Raw genomic sequence first — 19732 nt, 5'->3', positions numbered from 1 at the left:
AGCTAGGAGGCCAGTATGGCTGGAGCAGAGTGACCAAGGGGGAGGGGTAAGCGATGGGCGCGACTGTGTGGGCTGTGGGGAGGACTTAGGACTTTAACTTGTATGTGATCTGACTCAGGTCTCATAACAGGCTTTGTTTGGTTGTCTCGTTGGGGAGTGGGGAAAGGAGAGACTGAAGGCACGGGCTAGAGCAGAGACTGGGACAGGGGCTGCTATGAAGATGCAAATGGGAGACGATGTTGGCTAGGACCGGGGTGGGGGTCATGGTGGGGGCAGGTGGATTGTGGATCTATTTTTCAGGTGGATCAGACAGGATCGCTGTTGGCCTGGGGTGTGGGTTTGAGAGCAAAGTGTCAAGGGATACTCCTGGGTCTCTGGCTTAAGCCCTGGCAGATGGTGGGAGGTGCCATTTTCTTACATGAGGGATTCTTTGAGGAAGGGGCAGAGAATCTGATCTGGCTGAAGGAAGGACCGGGAATGTTGTTCTTTCAGTCTCCAAGGCTCTGTTTCAGCAAATGTCTCTTCACTGCTTGCTCTTGGTGTCTGCCCCTCCGCTGCCTTTGCATCTCAGGGGTTCTGACTCCCTCTCGCCTGACCCTCTTCTACTTATCAGGGCCTGAGCCCTTTCCCATAAAGGAGGCAGTTTCCTGGAAGAGGAGACCAAAGGTCAGTGAGCAAGGGAGAGGGCCAAGGAGGCCTGAGAGCTGGAGGGAGGCTTGAGGAGGGTAGAAAGAAGGGAGAGGAGGGAAAGAGAAGGAGAGAGAAGAGGAGGAGGAGTAAGTCTTGGGGGAAGAGGGGAAGAGGACAATGGGGAGTGGGAGGGCAAGGAAAGGGTGGAGAGGGAAGGAATGACGGAAAAAGAGAGAGAAGGGAGACGGGAAGGAGAAAGGGGGTAAGAGACGGCAGGATGGGGAGGCTGAAAGTGGGGGGAGAGGAATAATGAGGGAGGGGACAAATTGGAGGGGGGAGAGAAGAACAGAAGGCAAAGGGCGTAGGACGGGGCAGCAGGGTGCAGAAGAGGAAGTGAAAAGGAGGAGGAAGGGTGAGGGTAGGGAAAGGAGAAAAGAGGGAAGTGGGAGGGAAGAGGAGGGAGAGCGGGGCAAGGAGAAAGAAGAGGGGTCGCGGGGGGCGAAGTCTGGGCGGCAGGGCCGAGCCGCAGGCGCTGACGCAGGGCGGCTTCCGGGCGCGGGGCCCCGGGGCTGGTCCTGACGCCGCTGGCCTTGTATGGTCTGAAGACGCTGTTCCTCCGGGGCCCCTCCTAGACGCGCGGCCCCTACCCACACGCCCTGGCCTCGCGGGGCCGACCCTGGTTGGTGTCCGAGGCCTCGGGCTTCCAAGGTTCGGAAATGCCAAGACCCAGTCATTCCCGGGCTCCAGGGTCCCGGTGGCCAGAAATCTGCCACTCCGAGCCACCAGGGGTCTAGAGTCTAAAGCGCTAGGGGACACAATCTGAGACTCCCAAATGTTGAGACCCTAAACTCTTGAGACCCTAAAACCCGCTTCCCCAACATCCAGAAGGTGTCGAAGCCCCCCCGGAACCCCTAGTCCCGAACGCGTTCCGCTACCCCAGGCTGCCCCGCCCCGCGCCCGCCCCCGCCCCCGCCCCCGCTCGCTCTGGGCCCGCGCCCCGGCACATTCCGTCCTCCCCACCCGGCCCCTCCCGCCTCCCGCCTCCCGCGGCCCCGTGGGGACGGAAACATTCAGTCCCCGCCCGCGCCCGCCCGAGAGCTAGGTCAAGGAGCCCGGCAGGACGGGAGCGCAGCGCCCCCGACGCCCGGGAACTGGCTCCCCCGGTTCCCATCTGGTGACCTCACCTGGTCCCACCCTTTCAGGTGAACTGCCAGGCCCGGTGACGTCACTTCCTGCCAGGTAAGCGCCGCGAGGCTCGGAGAAGCAGAGTTGACTGCACCCAGCTTCCAAAAAGTCACCCTCTACCTCCCCATTCCTGTCTCTAGACCGCGAAGAAGCCAGGATCCCAGCTTACACTCAGATTGTTTATTTAAAAATGCCCCAAAACACAAAAATAGACTTTTAAGGTAACAATATATATTACTAAATATATTATAGTCTACTTATAATTATACCGTCGTTTCCAATATTACAAAAAAAGAGAAAGAAAAATACAAGGGAAGCAGACGACCCAATATATATAAATACTATAAAATCATATTAGAATAAATAAAGTCGTCATAAATAAAGGGTCCATTGATTTATGGATGGGGTTTGGCAACGGCTTTGGCTACTTGCTTTTGGAGGGTAATTTGAGCACCAGGATTCCCCCTCAGGAGAGGTTCCAGTTACCAGGAGACACTGGAACCTCAGGTCTATAAACACTGGAGGGGCAGTGAAGGCCTATTATTCACAGCACGTAAGATTCTATGAGACAGATTTGGGCAGGGAAGAGGTGGGGAGAGGGCTCACTGCCTCCCTTAAATATGCTACATTTTTTTTTTTTTTTTTTTTGGTCAAAAACCTCAGAAGACACTCTATCCCCCACCACCATGAATACTGAGCTTGCACACTTGGGGACCTGCCCCAGTGTGAGGTCAGGGGAGTGGGTTAATGCATTCTGGAAAAGGGGGTTACTTGATTACTTGATTACTGTCCCTCAAGTCCCCATAGCCCTAGGGTCCATGCAGAGACCACAGTGCAACAGACGTGGCTCCCCGCTGAGATCCAGCTGATCTGACCGGGCAGTCACTTGTCACTCAGACACAGAGATGCGATTGAAGATGGGGAGTCGCCGGGGGGCTGCCGCGGGCTGGGGTGGTGCAAAAACCCCCGCCTCGAAGACAGGAGAGTCAGAGCCCCCCAGGCTGCTGCCGCTGCTGGCATATTCATCAGGGTCGGATCCCAGGGACTGTACAGAGGGGGTCCGAACCAGGCCACCCAAGGGCCCCCAGACGCTGACAGGAGTGGCCCTTCGGCAGGAGGGGCAACAGAGTGGGCTGGGGTCTCTTCGAGCTACGGGGGTACCAGGGGCAGCAGAGAAGGCAGAGGGTGACAGTGGAAGGTCCCCAGGTGGTGGCGGGGAGCTGGAGGGTGAGAAGGAGCTGGAGGACAGGGAAGGGCCGACCAGGCCTGGTGGTGGTGGTGAGGTCCGGCGGCCAGAGGGCAGGCCGGAGAAGCTGATGCTCTGGCGAAGCACAGGAGGGTGGCCCGGGGCCGCCAGGTCTTCGCTGGGGTTGTGGATGAAGTGGCAGCGAGAGCCATAGGGGCAGCGGCCCTGGAGGTAGAACTTGTGGCAGAGTTCTGTCTTGTACTTGGGGTGGCGATTGGCCTGGCGCAGCTCGCCCAGGCCATGGGCAAACTGGCACTTGGCCCCGTAGCGGCAGCGTCCACTCTCTGAGAAGGTCCGACATAGCTCAGTCTTGTAGCGCGAGGGGGTGGTGGAGGTCGCAGTGGGCGAAGTGGGTGAGGGTGACAGCTCGGGGCCCAGGCGGGGAGCCAGCGGTGCGAAGCCAGGGGGTGGGGGCACCCAGCCACAGCTGCGGCCTTCTACCAGGCTGGTGGAGCGGCCAGGCAGGCGGGAGGTGACCCCAGACGGGCTGGAGTCGGAGGGGCTCAGGCTCCAGAGTCCCGAGGAGCCCCAGCCTGGGCTGGACTCAGTCCCTCCATGGTCGGATGGCACCGGCACGTCAGGGCTCAGCGACAGGAGGCTCTGCGGAAATGGGTCGGTTAAGGTACCCGAAAATGCAGGGCGACGCCCCACCCCAGCTGCAGGGAACTAGAGCTTGCCAGGCCGGTTTGTGGGCTCCTGGCCTGAGCCCCACCCGCCTGCAAAAACCCCTGGGTTCCGGATGCCAGGAACCCAGATTTGGAGGTTCTGAGTTTACCCACGACCGAGGCCTTATCCCGAGGGACCCAGGAATCCCGGCTTTCCCGGCTGGACCAAGAGGGGGCCCCGAAGTCAGGGCACACCACTTTTTCCCAATTTTGGGTCTCTTGCCCTCCCCAGATATGACCCACGCGTCAGGATCTCCAGTTTCACAACTGGAGGAACCGGGCAAAGTTGACCCAGGAGTCCGGATGGCTTCGGTTTTAGGGTTCTCAGAGAACTACGGTCAGGGACTGGAGACACAGAAGTCGGATCCCCCCAACCCTGAGACTTCAGCCCCAGAGACGCCTCCGCGCAAAACCACGCCCTCAGCAACGACTAGGGGTGAGCCAGGTGTGGGGGCCACTTCCGCCTCCAGGCAGCCTAGGTCTGAGAAAAGTTCTCCGACTTTCCACTCGCACGGGCCGCCCCACCCATGTTTGGGCCAAGAGCCGGGAGTCGTGGGCTCCATTTTCACCTCCAAATCACCAAGCTGGTCTGAGCGGGAGGCAGGGGCCCCAGGCTGGAGGGCAGGGCGCTAGGAAGCCCCAGTTGGAGAAGAGAGGCAAGCGTCCCGGGATGGAGTTTGCGGCGCTAGAGAGCTGGGGAGTCAAGTGTGCAGGTACCGGGGGTGCCGTGCGGTGGGGACTCACCTCGTAGATGGCAGTGAGATCCATGGTGTAGCGGTTGGCCATTAGAGGGGAGTCGGCCGAGAGTCGGAGCGCTGAAGTCAGGCTGAGGCTGGCAGGGAGAGCCGGCTACTTAAACAGCAAGCACGGGGCGGGGCCTGGGCCAGGGGCGGGGCAGGAGGGGCGCTTCCCGGACGCGCGCCCCGGGCGCAGCCCGGCTGGCCCTGGACTGGTTCCCTTCCGCCCGGCCCTGGGCCAGGACGCGCCTGAGCTTGGCCGGTGGACAGCCGCGACCGGGCGGGGAGTGCGTGGGGAAAGGGTGGGGGTCGGGGTGGGGGTGCGGATCGGGGGGGCGCCTGCCCAGTTTTCAAAGCTGGAGACTGAGGCGTGTAGAAGGAAACTGGGGCGGAGGTGGGGGCAGGGCTTCAGGGGCAATTGACAAGGGCAGAGGCCCGATGGGGGTGCGCGTGCGACACAGACGGACGGGGGCGGGGAGAGACACGCAGAGGGGTACAGACAGACAGGGAGAGAGGCAGAGAGAAAAACAGAGACACACACACACCGAGAGACACATACAGGGAGAGATAGGGTGAGCAGGGGAGGGACGGTGGGGAGACAGAGACAGTCCCAGAGACAGATTCAGAGGGAGAAGAGGGTTGGGAGGATCACAAAAAGAAACAGAAAGGGGCTGAGCGCAAGTGGTTTACGCCTGTGATCCCAGCACTTTTTGTGTTTTTCTTTCTTTCTTTCTTTTCTTCATTATTATTTTTTTGAGAGACGGGGTTTCCCTATGTTGCCCAGGGTGATCTTCGCCTCCGCCTCCGAGACTGAAGGGATCCTCCCACCTCGGCCTCCCAAAGAGCTGGAATTACAGGTGCGAACCAGCAAGCCCGGCCAATCCCAGTACTTTGAGAGGGTGAGGCAGGTGGAGTACCTGAGATCAGGAGTTCAAGATCAGCCTGGGCAACAGTGAGATCCCATCTCTACAAAAAATACTATTTAAAAAAATTAAAAAGAAAAACTGGACAAAAAGGAGAAAGACTGTGAGAAACAAGCACTTACAGAAAGAAATCTGCCAAGCAAAGTGCCAAGAAAGAGCCGGCAGGCCTTGGAGGGGAATTCTCTGAGAACTGCCTGCCTTGTGTTGTCTCACTCCTAAACAGCCCAGACAGATGAGACCAGAACTGCTCTCCCTCTCCCCACTTGCTGGGGTTGGGTGGGTGAGTGAGTGGGTTGGGGTCCAGGATACCTAGCAAGGCTGAAAAGGGGCCTCCTTTCCCAAGTCACAGGGCGGCTCTAGCCCCTCATCCTCAGGCAGATGATCTCTTCTAGGCTGAGTTAAGGAGAACTCACCTAGGCTGAGTTCTAAATGCTTTACGCACATTCATCCTAATGCTAGGTGGTATGCCTATTTAAGGCAGGAGGAAACCAAAGTGAAGTTACTCTCCTGCCCGGCTCACACCTGTAGCCCTAGCACTTTGGGCACCCAAGGCGGGCGGATCACGAGAGCTCAGGAGTTGGAGACCAGTCTGGGCAACATGGTGAATCCCCGTTTCTACCAAAAATACAAAAATTAGCTGGGTGCGGTGTCACACGCCTGTGGTCCCGCTATTGGGGGGCGGGGAGGGAGCAGGCTGTGGTGGGAGAGTCGCTTGAACCCAGGAGGCGGAGGTTGCATGAGCTGAGATCCCGCCACTGCACTCCAGCCTGGGCCACAGAGTGAGACTCCCTCTCAAGGGGGTAATAAACGTTACTCTTCTAGTTCGAGCTAGCAAACGGCAGAGGCCTCCTACCAGGGCCTGAAATTATGTTGAGGTTTGCCCTCTAAGAAAACTCAAGATTGGCAAGGTGGAGGTCTTTCACCATAATGGATGGTTGCATTGATTGAAAGCTGTTTTAAGCTTTCAAAAAGAAAAAAAAAATGGGTCATCCTCAGTTGATGGCTGGATGGGCCTCTTATAGTGGGGTGTGCCTTCAGACTACATTTTCCTTTTTTTTTTTTTTTTTAAATTTTGAGACGGAGTGTTGCTCGGTCACCCAGGCTGGAGTGCAGTGGGGAGATCTCGGCTCACTGCAAGCCCCGCCTCCCGGGTTCACGCCATTCTCCTGCCTCAGCCTCCCGAGTAGCTGGGACTACAGGCTCCCGCCACCATGCCTGCTATTTTTTTGTATTTTTAGTAGAGACGGGATTTCACTGTGTTAGCCAAGATGGTCTCGATTTCCTGACCTCGTGATCCACCCGCCTTGGCCTCCCAAAGTGCTGGGATTACAGGTGTGAGCCACCGCGCCCGGCCCAGACTACATTTTCAAGGATCATTCCCCACACTGGCACATCTTTTGTTATCCAAGGGTTGCCCTAAGTGAAAACCCTCTTAAGATCTTGAAAGACAATTTATTTTTTAAGGGGTGTTGGAGAGCTGGCTGCCCTGAGTGAAAATGCGGGGGTAGAAATCATTGCCACAGTGCGCAGTTATAATGGTGGAAAGTTCATTCTTGCAGGCTGCGGGCTTGTATTAAGGTGGGGAGATTCTGCCAGGCTCCACGTCGACCTGCTTCGTCTGAGAGCGGCGGGGGGGAATCCCTGATGCGGCGCTTGCTGAGGGGCCTTCCCGGGCCGGTCTCGTGAGCTGGGCGGGCCGCGGGCGGCTCTGGCACGGTTGTGGCCTCCTGCTCGCCTGTGACTCACTCGCAAGGGGCGGGGGAGTGGGGGCTTCCTGTAAGCCGTGACGAGGAGGTTCAGCCCGGACACTCGGGTTCCTCTCCTGTAACCAGGGCTCCCGTCTCCTGTAAACAGAGCCCCGAGGATAACGGGGAAAAAGGGGGGAGGAGGGGGACCTGGGACCCGCCTCTCGGCCGAGCTCCAAATCCTTACACAGCTTATAGGACTGAGGCGGGGAAAGGGGAGTGGGGGGCACCCTTGGGTCTGCGGAGCCCGGCTCAGCTCGGGCTGCGATCGATCCTGGAGGAGGGATTCCAGTTTCTACTCCCTGGATACTGGGAGCATTTCCCATCCCTGAGTCAGCCTGTCCCCCTCCTCTCTCCATCTGCTGAGTCATCGCCCCGAGTCAGGACTTTTGGGATAGGGCCATTCTCAAAGGAGGGGGATGCTTTGCTCGCAGAAGGACTGGTCTTCCACCTCCCCAAACCCACAGACCTGGGGACCCAGGAGACCAAGGCCTCAGTCCCTCCTCCCTCGCAGTAACCCAGGGGCCTGAATCCCCAGCCCCTCCTCCCTCAGACTCAAGAGTCCAGGCCCCCAGCCCCTCCTCCTTCGGATCCAGGGGTCCAGGCCCCTAACCCCTCCTCCCTCAGACCCAGGGATCCAGGCCGTCAGTCCCTCCTCCCTCAGATCCTCAGGCCCCCCCCTGAGACCCCAGCCCCTTCTCCCTCAGACCCAGGGGTCCAGGCCCCCAGCTCCTCCTCCCTCAGATCCAGCGGTCCAGGCCCCTAACCCCTCCTCAGACTCGGGAGACCCCCAGCCCGTCCGCCCTCAGATCCAGGAGCCCAGGCCTTCAGCCCTCCCCGCAGGTCTCGGGCGTCCCAGGCCAGGAGGAAGTTCATGGCAGGACTCCTCCCTGCTCCCCACGTAGCCAGCGGGAAAATCCGCAGCCCCAGCGGCGGCCGGGAATCCCCTCTGGAATGACGGTGGGGAAGGGGATGGCCGGGGTCCCCCGCGGGGCGCTGGGGCCAGTCCTGGGCGGGCGAGAAGAGAAGGAAAGGGGCGGAAACCAGAGAGGCTAAAAATACAGCCAACACTTCCTGCCTAGGGGGAGGGGAGCGGAGAGCAGAGTTTCCAGAAAAACAAGCGGGGACGGGAAACGCGGGGGTGTGAGAGCCGGCCGAGTGCGCGGGCGAGCTGGGGACCGTGTACCCGCGGCACGTGTGCCCGCGCCGTGTGTGCGTCTGGCGTGATTGCCTGGGCCTGATTGGGCGTGGCCAAGGGCGGGGCTGGCCAAGTGTACCCTGGCATGCGACTGCGTGGGCGGCGGGCCGGGCTAGCCGGCATGTGTACCCCGTTGTGTGAACAGTGTGTGTGCTTGCGGGTGCAAAGGTGCGCCTTGGCATCTGGGGGTGCGAGATCCGGTGTGCCTGGGTATGCAGTGGGGGACGTCGAGGGGCACAAGTGTGCCCAGTTTCCTGTGAGAAGGCTGTGTGCATACAATCCCGCATGACTTGGCTGTGTGAATCAATGTGTGAAACCGCCTGTGTGATCGACTGTACCGTGTGTGCTTTGGCCATCTCTGGGTGTGGGGTGGATGCTCTGTTTTAACTGTACTGCAATTTGTCTTTGAGGCGGCATTAAGAACATGAGGTTTTCATCCCCACCTGTATATGTGTGTGTCGCTCTGAGCCACTGTGGGATCTGCAGTGACTAAGTGTGTGTAACTCAGCGCAGGTGCCTGGGTGAGGGAATGACTCTGCCCCCCCCCCCGTGTCTGAGGCTCTGTGCACACACAACTTTGTGTGTGGGTGTTGCTTTGAGACAGGGTCTCGCTCTGTTGCCCAGGCTGGAGTGCAGCAGCACAATCTCAGCTCACTGCAGCCTCGACCTCCTGGGCTGAATCGATCCTCCCACTTCAGCCTCCCAGGTAGCTGGGACTACAGGCATGTGCCACCACACCTGGCACACACATTTGAAGCTGTGTGAGCATCCGTGACTCTGCAGCTGTGGCCGTGCGCAAGGCCTTTGTGGCTCAGTGTGTCTAGTCCCCAGCTGTGTGAATAGTGTTCACGTATGTCCACGTCCTTTGTCGTGGGTGTCTAAGACTGCATGTGCAGATCACAGTAGGCCAGCGTCTGAATGCAGTTCCTGTGGCCCCAGTCACAAGGCAGTGAAACCGATGAACTTTGGTTTCTGACGTCTACAGCCCGCGTGATGGGAAGAGTAGCTGGCGAGCTCCCCCACTCCATGTCACCGTTCTTGTGTCGGCCTCCGTGGGCAGAGCAGACGTGCAGACACGAGCACCTGAGAAGCTGGGGCAGGGCTGATGAGGCTGCTTCTGATAGTGCTGGGCTAAGGACAGGGCTGAGTCAGCCTGTGATGGGCAAAGTCTGCGATGGGGTGAGAGATAGCTTATCGGGTTAAGTGGTGGTTAGAGGGTTGTTTGTGTATTCATGTGGCTGGGTCGCTCCCTGAAGGTATCTGTTTGTGGGACTGTCAATGGGATGGGGTCCCTGGGGGTACCATGATTGTAGCATAGTGGGTTAGCTCTGCAGGGGGGCAAGCATGCTGTGTGCTCGAGTCCCCACTGTCTGTTTTGTGGTGGCTGTGCACCTCACATACACCCCCTCCCTGGAGCGTGCAGTGTGCACCAGACTGTGTAATCTCCCTCTGGGTTTAGTTATCTAGCAAAGCCAAGTCCTCACCAAGGCCCTCTGTGACCTGTCTGGATTTCCTCTCCTATCCCTGCTCCCTCATTGTGCCCAAGCCTCCTTTTCATGTGTTCCATAAACCCCAGCACATTCCTGTCCCAGGTCCCTGGCACTTGCAGTTCCCTCTGTCTGGAGCACTCTTGCCTGGATGTGTGGATGTCCCCAAGCTTATTCCCTTTCCTTTGGGGCTGCTCTAATACCGCCTTCTCAGTGAGGCCTTCCTTGACCTTTGTCAAGAATTTAAAAAAATAATAATAAACAAAAGGCCCGGTGCGGTGGCTGGTGGCTGGTGCCTGTAATCCCAGAATTTTGGGAGACCGAGGCAGGCAGATCACTTGAGGTCAGAAGCTCAAGACCAGCCTAGCCAACATGGTGAAAACCCGTCTCTACTAAAAATATAAAAATTAGCCGGGCGTGGTGATGCACCCCTGTAATCCCAGCTAGTCGGAAGGCTGAGGCAGGAGAATCACTTGAACCCAGGAGGCGGAGGTTGCAGTGAGCCAAGATGGCGTCATTGCACTCCAGCCTGGGCAACAGAGTGAGACTCATTTCAAAAATATATAAACAAGAAAACCTTTGTCATCTATTTAATAATAAATATATGGAACATATATAAGCCGTAATGAATGCTCACGAAACCACTGTCCAACTTTTCTCAAACTTTTAATGTTTTTCAATAAAGTAACACAATTCTCCACATGCAGATATTACATTTCATGTTAGATTTGCTCCTATGTTTTTTAATTATACATTTCCACTTTTTTTGGATCAACTTAATTACACTTAAAAGAAGGAGTATTTTGCTTGTGTAAACACCTTCGCTTCTTTGTTAAAAAAACAGGGTCTCCGTCAACTAAGCTGGAGTGCAGTGGTGCAATCACAGCTCACTGCAGCCTCGACCTTTCAAGCTCAAGGCATCTTCCCACCTCTCAGCCTCTGAGTACCTGGGAATCTGGGCACGCACCACCACACCTAGCTGATTTTTGAATTTTTTTTGCAGATACAGGCTTTTGCTATGTTGCCCAGACTGGTCTTGAAATCCTGGGCTCAAGCCATCCAACTGCCTGCATCTCCCAAAGTGATGGGATTAAGGGCCTGGGCCACTGTGCCTGGCCCCAACATCTCCACTTCTGATCTCACTTTTCTGCTTTAATTTTTCACCATCTGTTATGTTTTACTTTTATCACATTTACTGTCTCTCACTAGAATATCAGCTCCACAAATACAGGGCTTGGGCACAAGATACCCAGTACGTTTGCTGAGTGAATGCAACTTTGTGGTGCCCACCTCCGCCCTGTGCCTGGTAAATGTGCATCCACCAACCCACCACCCACTGAGTGCCTCTGTGGCCTCCCTGGGTGTGGTTTTAAGCATTGGTAGCCCCTGTATCATGGGTGCTGGGCTATCAGGCCCCCACCTGTGTGTGATGTTGTGTTGACACCACCTGGGAGGGCCAGCAGTCCCTGTCTTGTGTGTGTGCTCATGGACTGACATCTCCACCACTGCTGGTGGGCTCTGTTGGGGAAAGGGTTAGTGGTTTTCAGTTGTATGCAAGATAAGTGTATCATGTTGGGTGGGACTATGACTATGCTATCGTACTTATTTGGAGGTTAAGTGTAGTTAAGGAGATGTGTGAAGGTGCCCAGATGACAATGACTAGATGGTCAGGTTTTTATTTTTTTGAGACACAGTCTTGCCTTGTCACCCAGGCTGGAGTGCAATGGTGCGATCTTGGCTCACTGCAACCTCTGCCTCCCAGGTTCAAGTGATTCTCCTGCCTCAGCTTTCCGAGTAGCTGGGATTACAGGCGCATGCCACCACGCCTGGCTAATTTTTTGTATTTTTAGTAAAGATGGGGTTTCACCATGTTGGCCAGGCTGGTCTTGAACTCCTGACCTTGTGATCCGCCCACCTCAGGCTCCCAAAGTGTTGGGATTACAGGTGTGAACCACCGCGCCCAGTCCGATGGTCAGTTTTGTGTGTCAACTTGGACGGGCTACAGTCCCAGTTATTCAATCAAACACTCATCTAGCTGTTGCCATGGAAGTGTTTTTGTAGATGTGATTAAAGTCCATAATCAGTTACTTTAGATAAGGAAGATTATCCTACAAAATCGGGGGATTGGGTAGAAAACTGATTCAATTAGATAAACGGGCAAAACTGAGGCTTCCCTGAAGGAGAAATTCCTCTTAGGGACAGTGCTTCAGCCTTCCTTCCTGACCTACATGCTTGGGCACTTCAAGGAAGAACAAGGGGAGGAATTTCCTGGGACACACATGGCTGGCCATTTCCCAGTTTTCAAGTGTGGGGACTTGGGCTCAGCATGAATCACAGAGGTATCCGTGATCCTGGGGTTTCCTTGCAGGCATGGGGTCCAGGATAGGAGGCCACTGAGTGGGAATGTGGGAACCATGGCACAGAAGATACTGGGTGGGGCAGTTCTCCAACCAGGCTGAGTCACTTGAGGCTTTCATACCCCAACATCTGAGCCTGGGCTGGTAGCTCCGCCCTGCACTTGCTCAGGCCTGAAGGCCAAGGCTGAACTTCCTGAAGCTCCCAGGGAAGGAGGGAGTCTGAGGGGGCACTCCCTCCTTGAAGCCCCCTCCCCAGTGCCTGCTTCCCGGAGCTGGGGCTCAGGCGCCTGGGTTCTTCCCCAGGACTGATGACTCACCGTGGCTGGGGCCTTTTCACTTCTCCTTTGGGGCTAAAAATACTGGGACCCAGGCATCCAGCTGGGCCAGCCTTGCCACAGATTGCACAACGCCCCTCACTCAAGTTCCGCTGACGCAGGCTTGGGTGGGGGCCTGAGTTGCTCCCTGCTCAGACCTGTGGAGCTCAGAGCCTGGGCCCCTCTACTGCTCCTCTCCTAGGCCAAGACCCTGGGGTCTGCGCTGACATGTGAGCTGCTGGGGGACTCTGGGCTTGGCTGTGGCCCCTGGAAATGACGTCCCCCGGGGTGCTGGTTCCCTACATAGACACAGATTCCCAGTTAGGAGCTGGGGATAGAAGACAGCTAAAGGGGACTAGTCAGAGAGAGACATAGGACTATGGGGAGAAACATATTAAGAGGAACACATAAACAAGGACAAAAAGAGACAGGATGAGAGAGAGACAACTGTAATAGAGACAGAAGAGTGGCACACAGAGACCACCTCCCAGCTGGAGACAGTCAGGAAGGACTGAGGGAGAGGGGACAGCCAGGGTTCCACACCCAGGCCAGGTTGAGGGAGGGCCTGTGGAACAGAGAGGTCATCAACACACACAGTCCAAAGTCTACCCTAGGCTAGGAGGGGGAGCAGGAAGAAGGGGCAGGGAGGCAGGGACCGGCCAGCGAGCTCCCTGTTGGCCTCTGCTGCCCCCTGCTGGCTCCCGCCGCGGTGCTCAGGCAGGAAAAGACAGGAGGCTTCTGTGTTTAGGCCCAGGACGCTTTTCATTCCCTTTGTACACCACCCTCCAACCACTGCCTGCCCCACTCCCTGCCCCCCTACTTCACAGGGTGCCCCCAGGGCCAGCAGGTGGGGCGGGTGTCTTGCCCGTGACCTTGTTGGCACAGTCCAGCAGGGCGGTGTGAATGTCCTTGGCACAGGAAATCTGGGCTTTGATGACTGCCAGGTACTGTGGGTAGGGGAGGCTGTCAGGCTGCACCGCGTCGGGCTTGGTGGCTGTGGGCACCAGCGTGGGAGAGTGCTTGGCACTGTCACAGCTCTGTGACAGGCACTCATGCGCCAGGCGCTGTGGACAGGCAGGCAAGGGGACAGCGTCAGCTCCACCCCAGGTCATTCTACCCCACCCCAAGGGCTAGCTGGGGGTTGTTGGCTTGGCCTCTGGATTTCCCAGGTCTTGGAGTCAGAGGTTGGCCCTGCCAATCACTTGCTGGGGAACGTGGGGGCATGGCGGCTACTCTTTTCTGAGCCTCAGTTTCCTCTTTGGAAAACGGGTTTAATAACCACCTCTTCTACCTCATAAGGTGAGAACAGTGAGAGCAGGTGTGTGAAACACAGGCACAGATCCTGGCACACCGTTTAAAGTGCCAAGAAATGTTAGCTACTATCATTGTTACTGCCCCAGCTCCAGGCCTGGTGTTGGCAGTGGCATCTCAGATGGCGCCCGCCCCTGGTTTGCCGCCTGCTTCTCTGGCTGCTCTAGGTACTACTTTCTTTTTTTTTTTTTTCTTTTGAGATGGAGTTTCAGTCTTGTCGCCCAGGCTGGAGTGCAATGGCGCGATCTCAGCTCACTGCAGCCTGTGCTCTCTGGGCTCAAGTGATTCTCCTGCCTCAGCCTCCCGAGTAGCTGGGATTACAGGCGCCCGCCACCAAGCCCGGCTAATTTTTTTGTATTTTAGTAGAGACGGGGTTTCTTTTTTTTTTTTTTTTGAGACGGAGTCTTTGCTCTGTCACCCAGGCTGGAGTGCAGTGGCGCGATCTCGGCTCCCTGCAAGCTCCACCTCGTGGGTTCACGCCCTTCTCCTGCCTCAGCCTCCCGAGTAGCTGGGACTACAGGTGCCCGCTACCACGCCCAGCTAATTTTTTGTATTTTTAGTAGAGACGGGGTTTCACTGTGTTAGCCCGTTAGTTAGGATGGTCTCGATCTCCTGACCTTGTGATCCGCCGAGACGGGGTTTTATCACATTGGCCACGCTGGTCTCAAACTCATGACCTCAGGTGATCCACCCGCCTCAGCCTCCCAAAGTACTGGGATTACAGGCGTGAGCCACTGTGCCCGGCCCTTTTTCTTTTTGGAGAGAGAGTCCTGCTCTGTTACCCAGGCTGGAGTGCCGTGGCGCCATCTTGGCTCATTCCAACCTCCACCTCCCGGGTTCAAGAAATTCTCCTGTCTCATTCAAGTAGCTGGGATTACAGGCGCACGCTATCACGCCTGGCTAATTTTTGTATTTTTAGTAGAGATAGGGTTTCGCCATGTTGGCCAGGCTGGTCTTGAACTCCTGACCTTGTGATCTGCCCGCCTCAGCCTTCCAAAGTGCTGGGGTTACAGGCGTGAACCAGCGCGCCTGGCCAGCTCTAGATACTTCTTACACTACCTAAGGGCAGCCATTCCTAGGCCCCGTCTTCTCTCACTGTTCAAGCCCTCCCAGGGCTGTCACAGCCACACACACCACTCAGTTTCCCCCTCTGCACCGATGGCGCCCACACTGTCGCCGGCCTCCCCCTGACATTTGTAGGGCCCTTATGCTCCCCAAAACTGCTTCTCCTAGGTCCCTGTTTCAGGGACAGTCCTCCATTCTAAACCAGAGCCCTGGGCCTCATCCCAGAAATTTTAGCTCCTTCCAGCACACCAGTCCTGTGGCCTGCATACAAAGCCCTGCACGCGAAGCCTCTCAAGTTCCCCAGTCTTCCCCATTTCCTCATGGCCCCGCCCTGGTGAAGCCCAGTCCAGGCATACTTGGATCATGCCATGGCTGCGTCCTTGGGCTCCTGCCTCGGGCTCCTGCCTCCAGTCTCAGCCCCTTGAACCCACCCCTCATTTGCCAGCCAGAGGCATAGTCCTAAAAAGCAGACAGGTCCGGCTGGGAGTGGTGGCTCACGCCTGTAATCCCAGCACTTTGGGAGGCCGAGGCAGGCGGATCACGAGGTCAGGAGATCGAGACCATCCTGGTTAACATGGTGAAACCCCGTCTCCACTAAAAATACAAAAAATTAGCCGGGCGTGGTGGTGGGCGCCTGTGGTCCCAGCTCCTCGGGAGGCTGAGGCAGGAGAATGGCCTGAACCCAGGAGGCAGAGCTTGCAGTGAGCCGAGCTCGCGCCACTGCACTCCAGTCTGGGCGATAGAGCAAGACTCTGTCTCAAAAAAAAAAAAAAAAAAAAAAAAGCAGACAGGTCCATGTTCTTCCCTGCTTGAAACCCTCCATGCCTCCCCAGTGCCCGTAGGATTATATTCAAAATCCAACAAGCTCCTATGCCTACCACACCTCAGCCAGACTGAATTACTTGATGTTCCTAAAACAAATTTAAAGCAAATATTATTCCCTCCGGCTGGAACATGGTTCTGACACTACTAAGCTTCTCAACCTCTCACTTTTCCTTCAAAACCCAGGACAGGCCAGGCACAGTGGTCTGTAATCCCCCTTTCGGAGGCTGAGGTGGGTAAATTGCTTGACCCCAGGCATTCAAGACTAGCCTGGTCAACATGGCAAAACCTCATCTCCACAAAAAATACAAAAATTAGCCAGGCATGGCGGCGCATGCCTGTAGTCCCAGCTACTTGGAAGGTTGAGGTGGGAGGATCACTTCAGCCCAGAAGTAGAGGCTGCAGTGAGCTGAGACTGTGCCACTGCAGTCCAGCCTGGGCGACAGAGTGAGACTCTGACTCAAAAAAAAAAAAAAAAAAAAAGGCCGGGTGCAGGTAGCTCACACCTGTAATCCCAGCACTTTGGGAGGCTGAGACGGGCGGATCACAAGGTCAAGAAATCAAGACCATCCTGGCCAACATGGTGAAACCCCGTCTCTACTAAAAATACAAAAATTTGCTGGGCTTGGTGGTGCGTGCCTGTAGTCCCAGTTACTCAGGAGGCTGAGGCAAGAGAATCGCTTGAACCTGGGAGGCCGAGGTTGCAGTGAGCGAAATTGCGCCACTGCACTCCAGCCTGGCGACAGAGTGAGACTCTCTCAAAAAAAAAAAGAAAAGGCTGGGTGCAGTGGCTCATGCCTGTAATCCCAGCACTTTAGGAGACTGAGGCGGGCGGATCACTTGGGGCCAGGAGTTCAAGACTAGCCTGGCCAAAATGGTGAAACCCCGTGTCTACTAAAAATACAAAAATGAGCCAGACGTGGTAGTGTGCGCCTATAGTCCTAGCTACTTGGGAGGCTGAGGCACCAGAATCACTTGAAACCAGGAGGAGGAGGCTGCAGTGAGCTGAAATGGTGCCACTATACTCCAGCCTGGGTGACAGAATGAGACTGTCCCTGCCTCGTCCCCCCGACAAAAAAAAACCAGTCCAAAATAATGATGATACCACAGTACACATTTGCCATATGCCTAGTATCATGTTAAGTAGTTTACATGCATAATCTAAGTTTTCCTGGAAACTCCATTTTCCTAAGGAGGAACCCAGAGGTCAGAGGTAGAGACTGATGGTGCATCTGACTCCGGAGGTTGTGTTCTTAGTCACTTGCCCTCCTCTCAACTCCTGCCCCTCTTCCCTCCTTTGTTTCAGACTTGCTCAGATGTGCTCTCTAGCAGCAGCCTTCCCTAAGCCACTCTCTTCCTATCCCCACCCAGTGCTTCCACAGCTGAGATTTCTGCATCCCAGCCCTGATCCCTCTGCCTGTGCCTCCCCAATCATAACCCTAACCACTCTGGCCTAAGCTTCTCCTATCACAGCACTGACCACTCTGAGCTGTCACTGTTTAGGGGTGTGCTTATTATTCCACTCAACTGAAAGCTCTGTGAGGGCAAGGATCAGAGCAACCCTGGGTCCTCAGTGTTGGTGGAAGCACAGGTCTGGCCCACAGGAGGTCCCCAGTTGAGTGTGAGTTGACTGACTGACTGAGGGTTTCTGAAGACCCCGGAGACTGGGACAGGGCTGTCGTTACCCCATGTCCAGAAGGCTTCTCACCAGGCAGAGCTCCAGCTGGTCACAGAGTGCGTAGAACTCCTCCAGGCACTTGTCAAAGCGCTGTATGGGTCCATCACTGCTCTTTCTACAGACCAGAAAAAAAGGATGTCTGAAGAATTGATTTCTAATCTCTGGGACACCAGTATCTACCCAACCAAGTGTCCAACAGGAAACCAGGTACAGGCCCAGGGGATCTGAAGTAGTGGTTGAAAACTGGCGGGGTTTAAAAAAAAAGGAGACTGGGCGTGGTAGCTCATGCCTGTAATCCCAGCACTTTGGGAGGCCGAGTTGAGCAGATCACCTGAGGTCAGCAGTTCGAGACCAGCCTGGACAACATGGTGAAACCCCATCTCTACTAAAAATACAAAAAATTAGCCAGATGTGCTGGCACATGCCTGTAGTCCCAGCTACTTGGCAGGCTGAGGCAGGAGAATCATTTGAACCCGGGAGGCAGAGGTTGCAGTGAGCCGAGACTGTGCCACTGCACTCCAGCCTGCGCGACAGAGCAAGACTCTTATCTCCAAAAAAAAAAGAAAAAGATTGGTTGTGATGGTTCATGACTGTCATCCCAGCACTCTGGGAGGCCAAGGTGGAAGGACTGTTTGAACCCAGGAGTTTGAGACCAGCCTGGGCAACATTGCAAGACCCTGTCTCTACAAAACAACAAAAACAAAATAAAATAAAATAGGAGGAGTGATTCGTGAGGCTGAGGGGATCGCTAGAGGGCAGGAGTTTGAGACCAGCCTGGGCAACATAGCAAGACTCTGTCTCTATAAAAAATCTTACAACTTAGCCAGGCATCTGTAGTCTGTAGCCATGTCTGCAGTCCTGGCTACTTGGGAGGCAGAGGCAAGAGGATCACCTGAGCTCAGGTGTTCAAGGCTGCAATAAGCCAAGATCGTGCCACTGTATTCCAGCCTGGGTGACAGAGGGACACCCTGTCTCAAAAAAAAAAAAAAAAAAAAAAAGTAAATATAGGAGGTGAGGTGGGCAGGGAGGAGAAAGAAAGATGAATTTCAAAGACTGGGGAGGCAACGGAATATCCTGGGAAAGGGGGCTGCACTCACTGTCCATTGTCGATGTTAGTGTTCTGAATCAAGTTTTGTGCTGCAACCTTCATCAAGGTCTAGTCAAAACAAAAACAAAACATGTGGGAAATGGAAAAACAAAAGGGAACACTCTTCCTTAAGATCACTCAATCTCAGGTCTTTTCAACTGGCACCTTCCCTCGTGACTTTCCAAATACTTGTTTCGATTCCTATAGCTGTCACCACTCCATCGTTCCAGAGGTCCGCTCTCACCTGAGCTTCTCGCCAATAATCTAAGCGTCCTCCCTCACCTATCAATCAAGGGCAGAATCTCAGTATAAGCTAGTCCTCTCCTCAGGCTTTAACGACCAGAGCTCAGTTCTCCTTTAAACAACCCCTCACTCCTCCAGCCAGTCCCAGCCTCAACATCAGCGCTGATTCTATCATCTCTGCCGAGCTTCGCTTAGGTCTCGCATAAAACAACAGGTTTTTTTTTTTTTTTGGACGGAGTCTCGCTGTGTTGCCCAGGCTGGAGTGCAATGGCACGATCTCGGTTCACTGCAACCTCCGCCTCCTGGGTTCAAACGATTCTCCTGCGTTAGCCTCCCGCGTAGCTGTAATTACAGGCGCGCGCCACCATGCCTGGCTAATTTTTGTATTTTTAGTAGAGACGGGGTTTCACTAGGCTGGTCTAGAACTCCTGACCTCAAGTTATCCGCCCGCCTCAGCCTCCCAAAGTGCTGGGATGACAGGCATGGGAACACAGGCGTGCGCCGCCGCGCCAGGCCAAAACAGCAGGTTCTACTTCTCTTTCTGCCTAGCACTCTCTCCGACTAACCTGGCCCTCGGCCCGCCCCTCTGAAGTTAGACTACCAAATGCAGTTTGCTTCTCGCTGCTTAAGGCCAATCACCTGTAGACTCTCCTTCAGCTGCGGGATGAGCATCTTATAACGCTGCACAGGATCGAAGTCCTGTTGCTGTTGCTGCAGCAGGCCGCTCTGGGCAGGGCCCACCAGTTGTGCTGGCGGTTGCGGCTGCTGCTGGGGACCCGGGCCGCCAGCCGAACTAGGACCCGATACACCAGCAGCTGAGGAAGCCGCTGAAGCTTGCTGCTGGGATGCAGCCATCTTTCTCGCGTAGGCCGCCGGAAGTGCGTCACAACTGCGTCTCCCCGCTTTGCTGTTCGACATCCCTATTTCTAGTCCCCGTTTGCTAGTTATCCCACCTCGCAGGCAATTAAGCCAATGGAAGGGAAGGAGGTGCTCCTACGTTACGTTACTCTCAAATCCGAGGTCCAGACTGAGATCTTTT

General features: G+C 55.6%; 3 protein-coding genes and 2 long non-coding RNA genes across 6 annotated transcripts in view; 2 read left to right on the top strand and 3 right to left on the bottom strand.

Moving 5' to 3' along the window:
• The window catches only part of GMFG (glia maturation factor gamma), a 259854-nt gene that overhangs the window by 175109 nt on the left and 65013 nt on the right, over positions 1-19732 (top strand). The gene's annotated exons all lie outside the window — the stretch shown is intronic.
• ZFP36 (ZFP36 ring finger protein) lies at positions 1981-4554 on the bottom strand. The gene is made up of 2 exons (XM_015123904.3): positions 4471-4554; positions 1981-3661 (listed from the first exon to the last, which is right to left on the bottom strand). Exons 1-2 carry the CDS (start codon positions 4510-4512, stop codon positions 2705-2707), a joined length of 999 nt encoding a protein of 332 aa, XP_014979390.1. The 5' UTR covers positions 4513-4554; the 3' UTR covers positions 1981-2704.
• Positions 5171-8346, bottom strand: LOC144337494 (uncharacterized). The gene is made up of 2 exons (XR_013410679.1): positions 6686-8346; positions 5171-5916 (listed from the first exon to the last, which is right to left on the bottom strand). It is a non-coding gene; the product is annotated as an uncharacterized LOC144337494 (long non-coding RNA).
• On the bottom strand, positions 11707-19628 carry MED29 (mediator complex subunit 29). Of its 2 annotated transcripts, none has more exon segments than NM_001266003.1 (4): positions 11707-13551; positions 17394-17478; positions 18461-18519; positions 19333-19628. In NM_001266003.1, coding segments are annotated over 4 exon segments (666 nt in total). In that variant the 5' UTR covers positions 19612-19628; the 3' UTR covers positions 11707-13308.
• On the top strand, positions 13973-19540 carry LOC144337486 (uncharacterized). The gene is made up of 3 exons (XR_013410671.1): positions 13973-14029; positions 16432-17663; positions 19174-19540. It is a non-coding gene; the product is annotated as an uncharacterized LOC144337486 (long non-coding RNA).

This window comes from Macaca mulatta, chromosome 19 (genome assembly GCF_049350105.2).
Source record: "Macaca mulatta isolate MMU2019108-1 chromosome 19, T2T-MMU8v2.0, whole genome shotgun sequence".
Taxonomy (NCBI): Eukaryota; Metazoa; Chordata; class Mammalia; order Primates; family Cercopithecidae; genus Macaca; species Macaca mulatta.
Note: the sequence above shows the minus strand (reverse complement) of the source record. Positions and strands in the feature narration are given on the sequence as shown.

Bases quoted from the DNA above. Each gene is read 5' to 3' on its own strand.
- ZFP36 (XM_015123904.3), bottom strand. From the start codon at position 4,512: ATGGCCAACCGCTACACCATGGATCTCACTGCCATCTACGAG. The intron at 3,662-4,470 runs GTGAGTCCCCAC...CCATTTCCGCAG, and splicing joins ATCTCACTGCCATCTACGAG to AGCCTCCTGTCGCTGAGCCC.
- MED29 (XM_077976038.1), bottom strand. From the start codon at position 19,548: ATGGCTGCATCCCAGCAGCAAGCTTCAGCGGCTTCCTCAGCTGCTGGT. The intron at 17,479-18,460 runs GTGAGTGCAGCC...TCTGGTCTGTAG, and splicing joins ACTAACATCGACAATGGACA to AAAGAGCAGTGATGGACCCA. The intron at 13,537-17,393 runs GTGAGAAGCCTT...CTGGCGCATGAG, and splicing joins ACCAGCTGGAGCTCTGCCTG to TGCCTGTCACAGAGCTGTGA.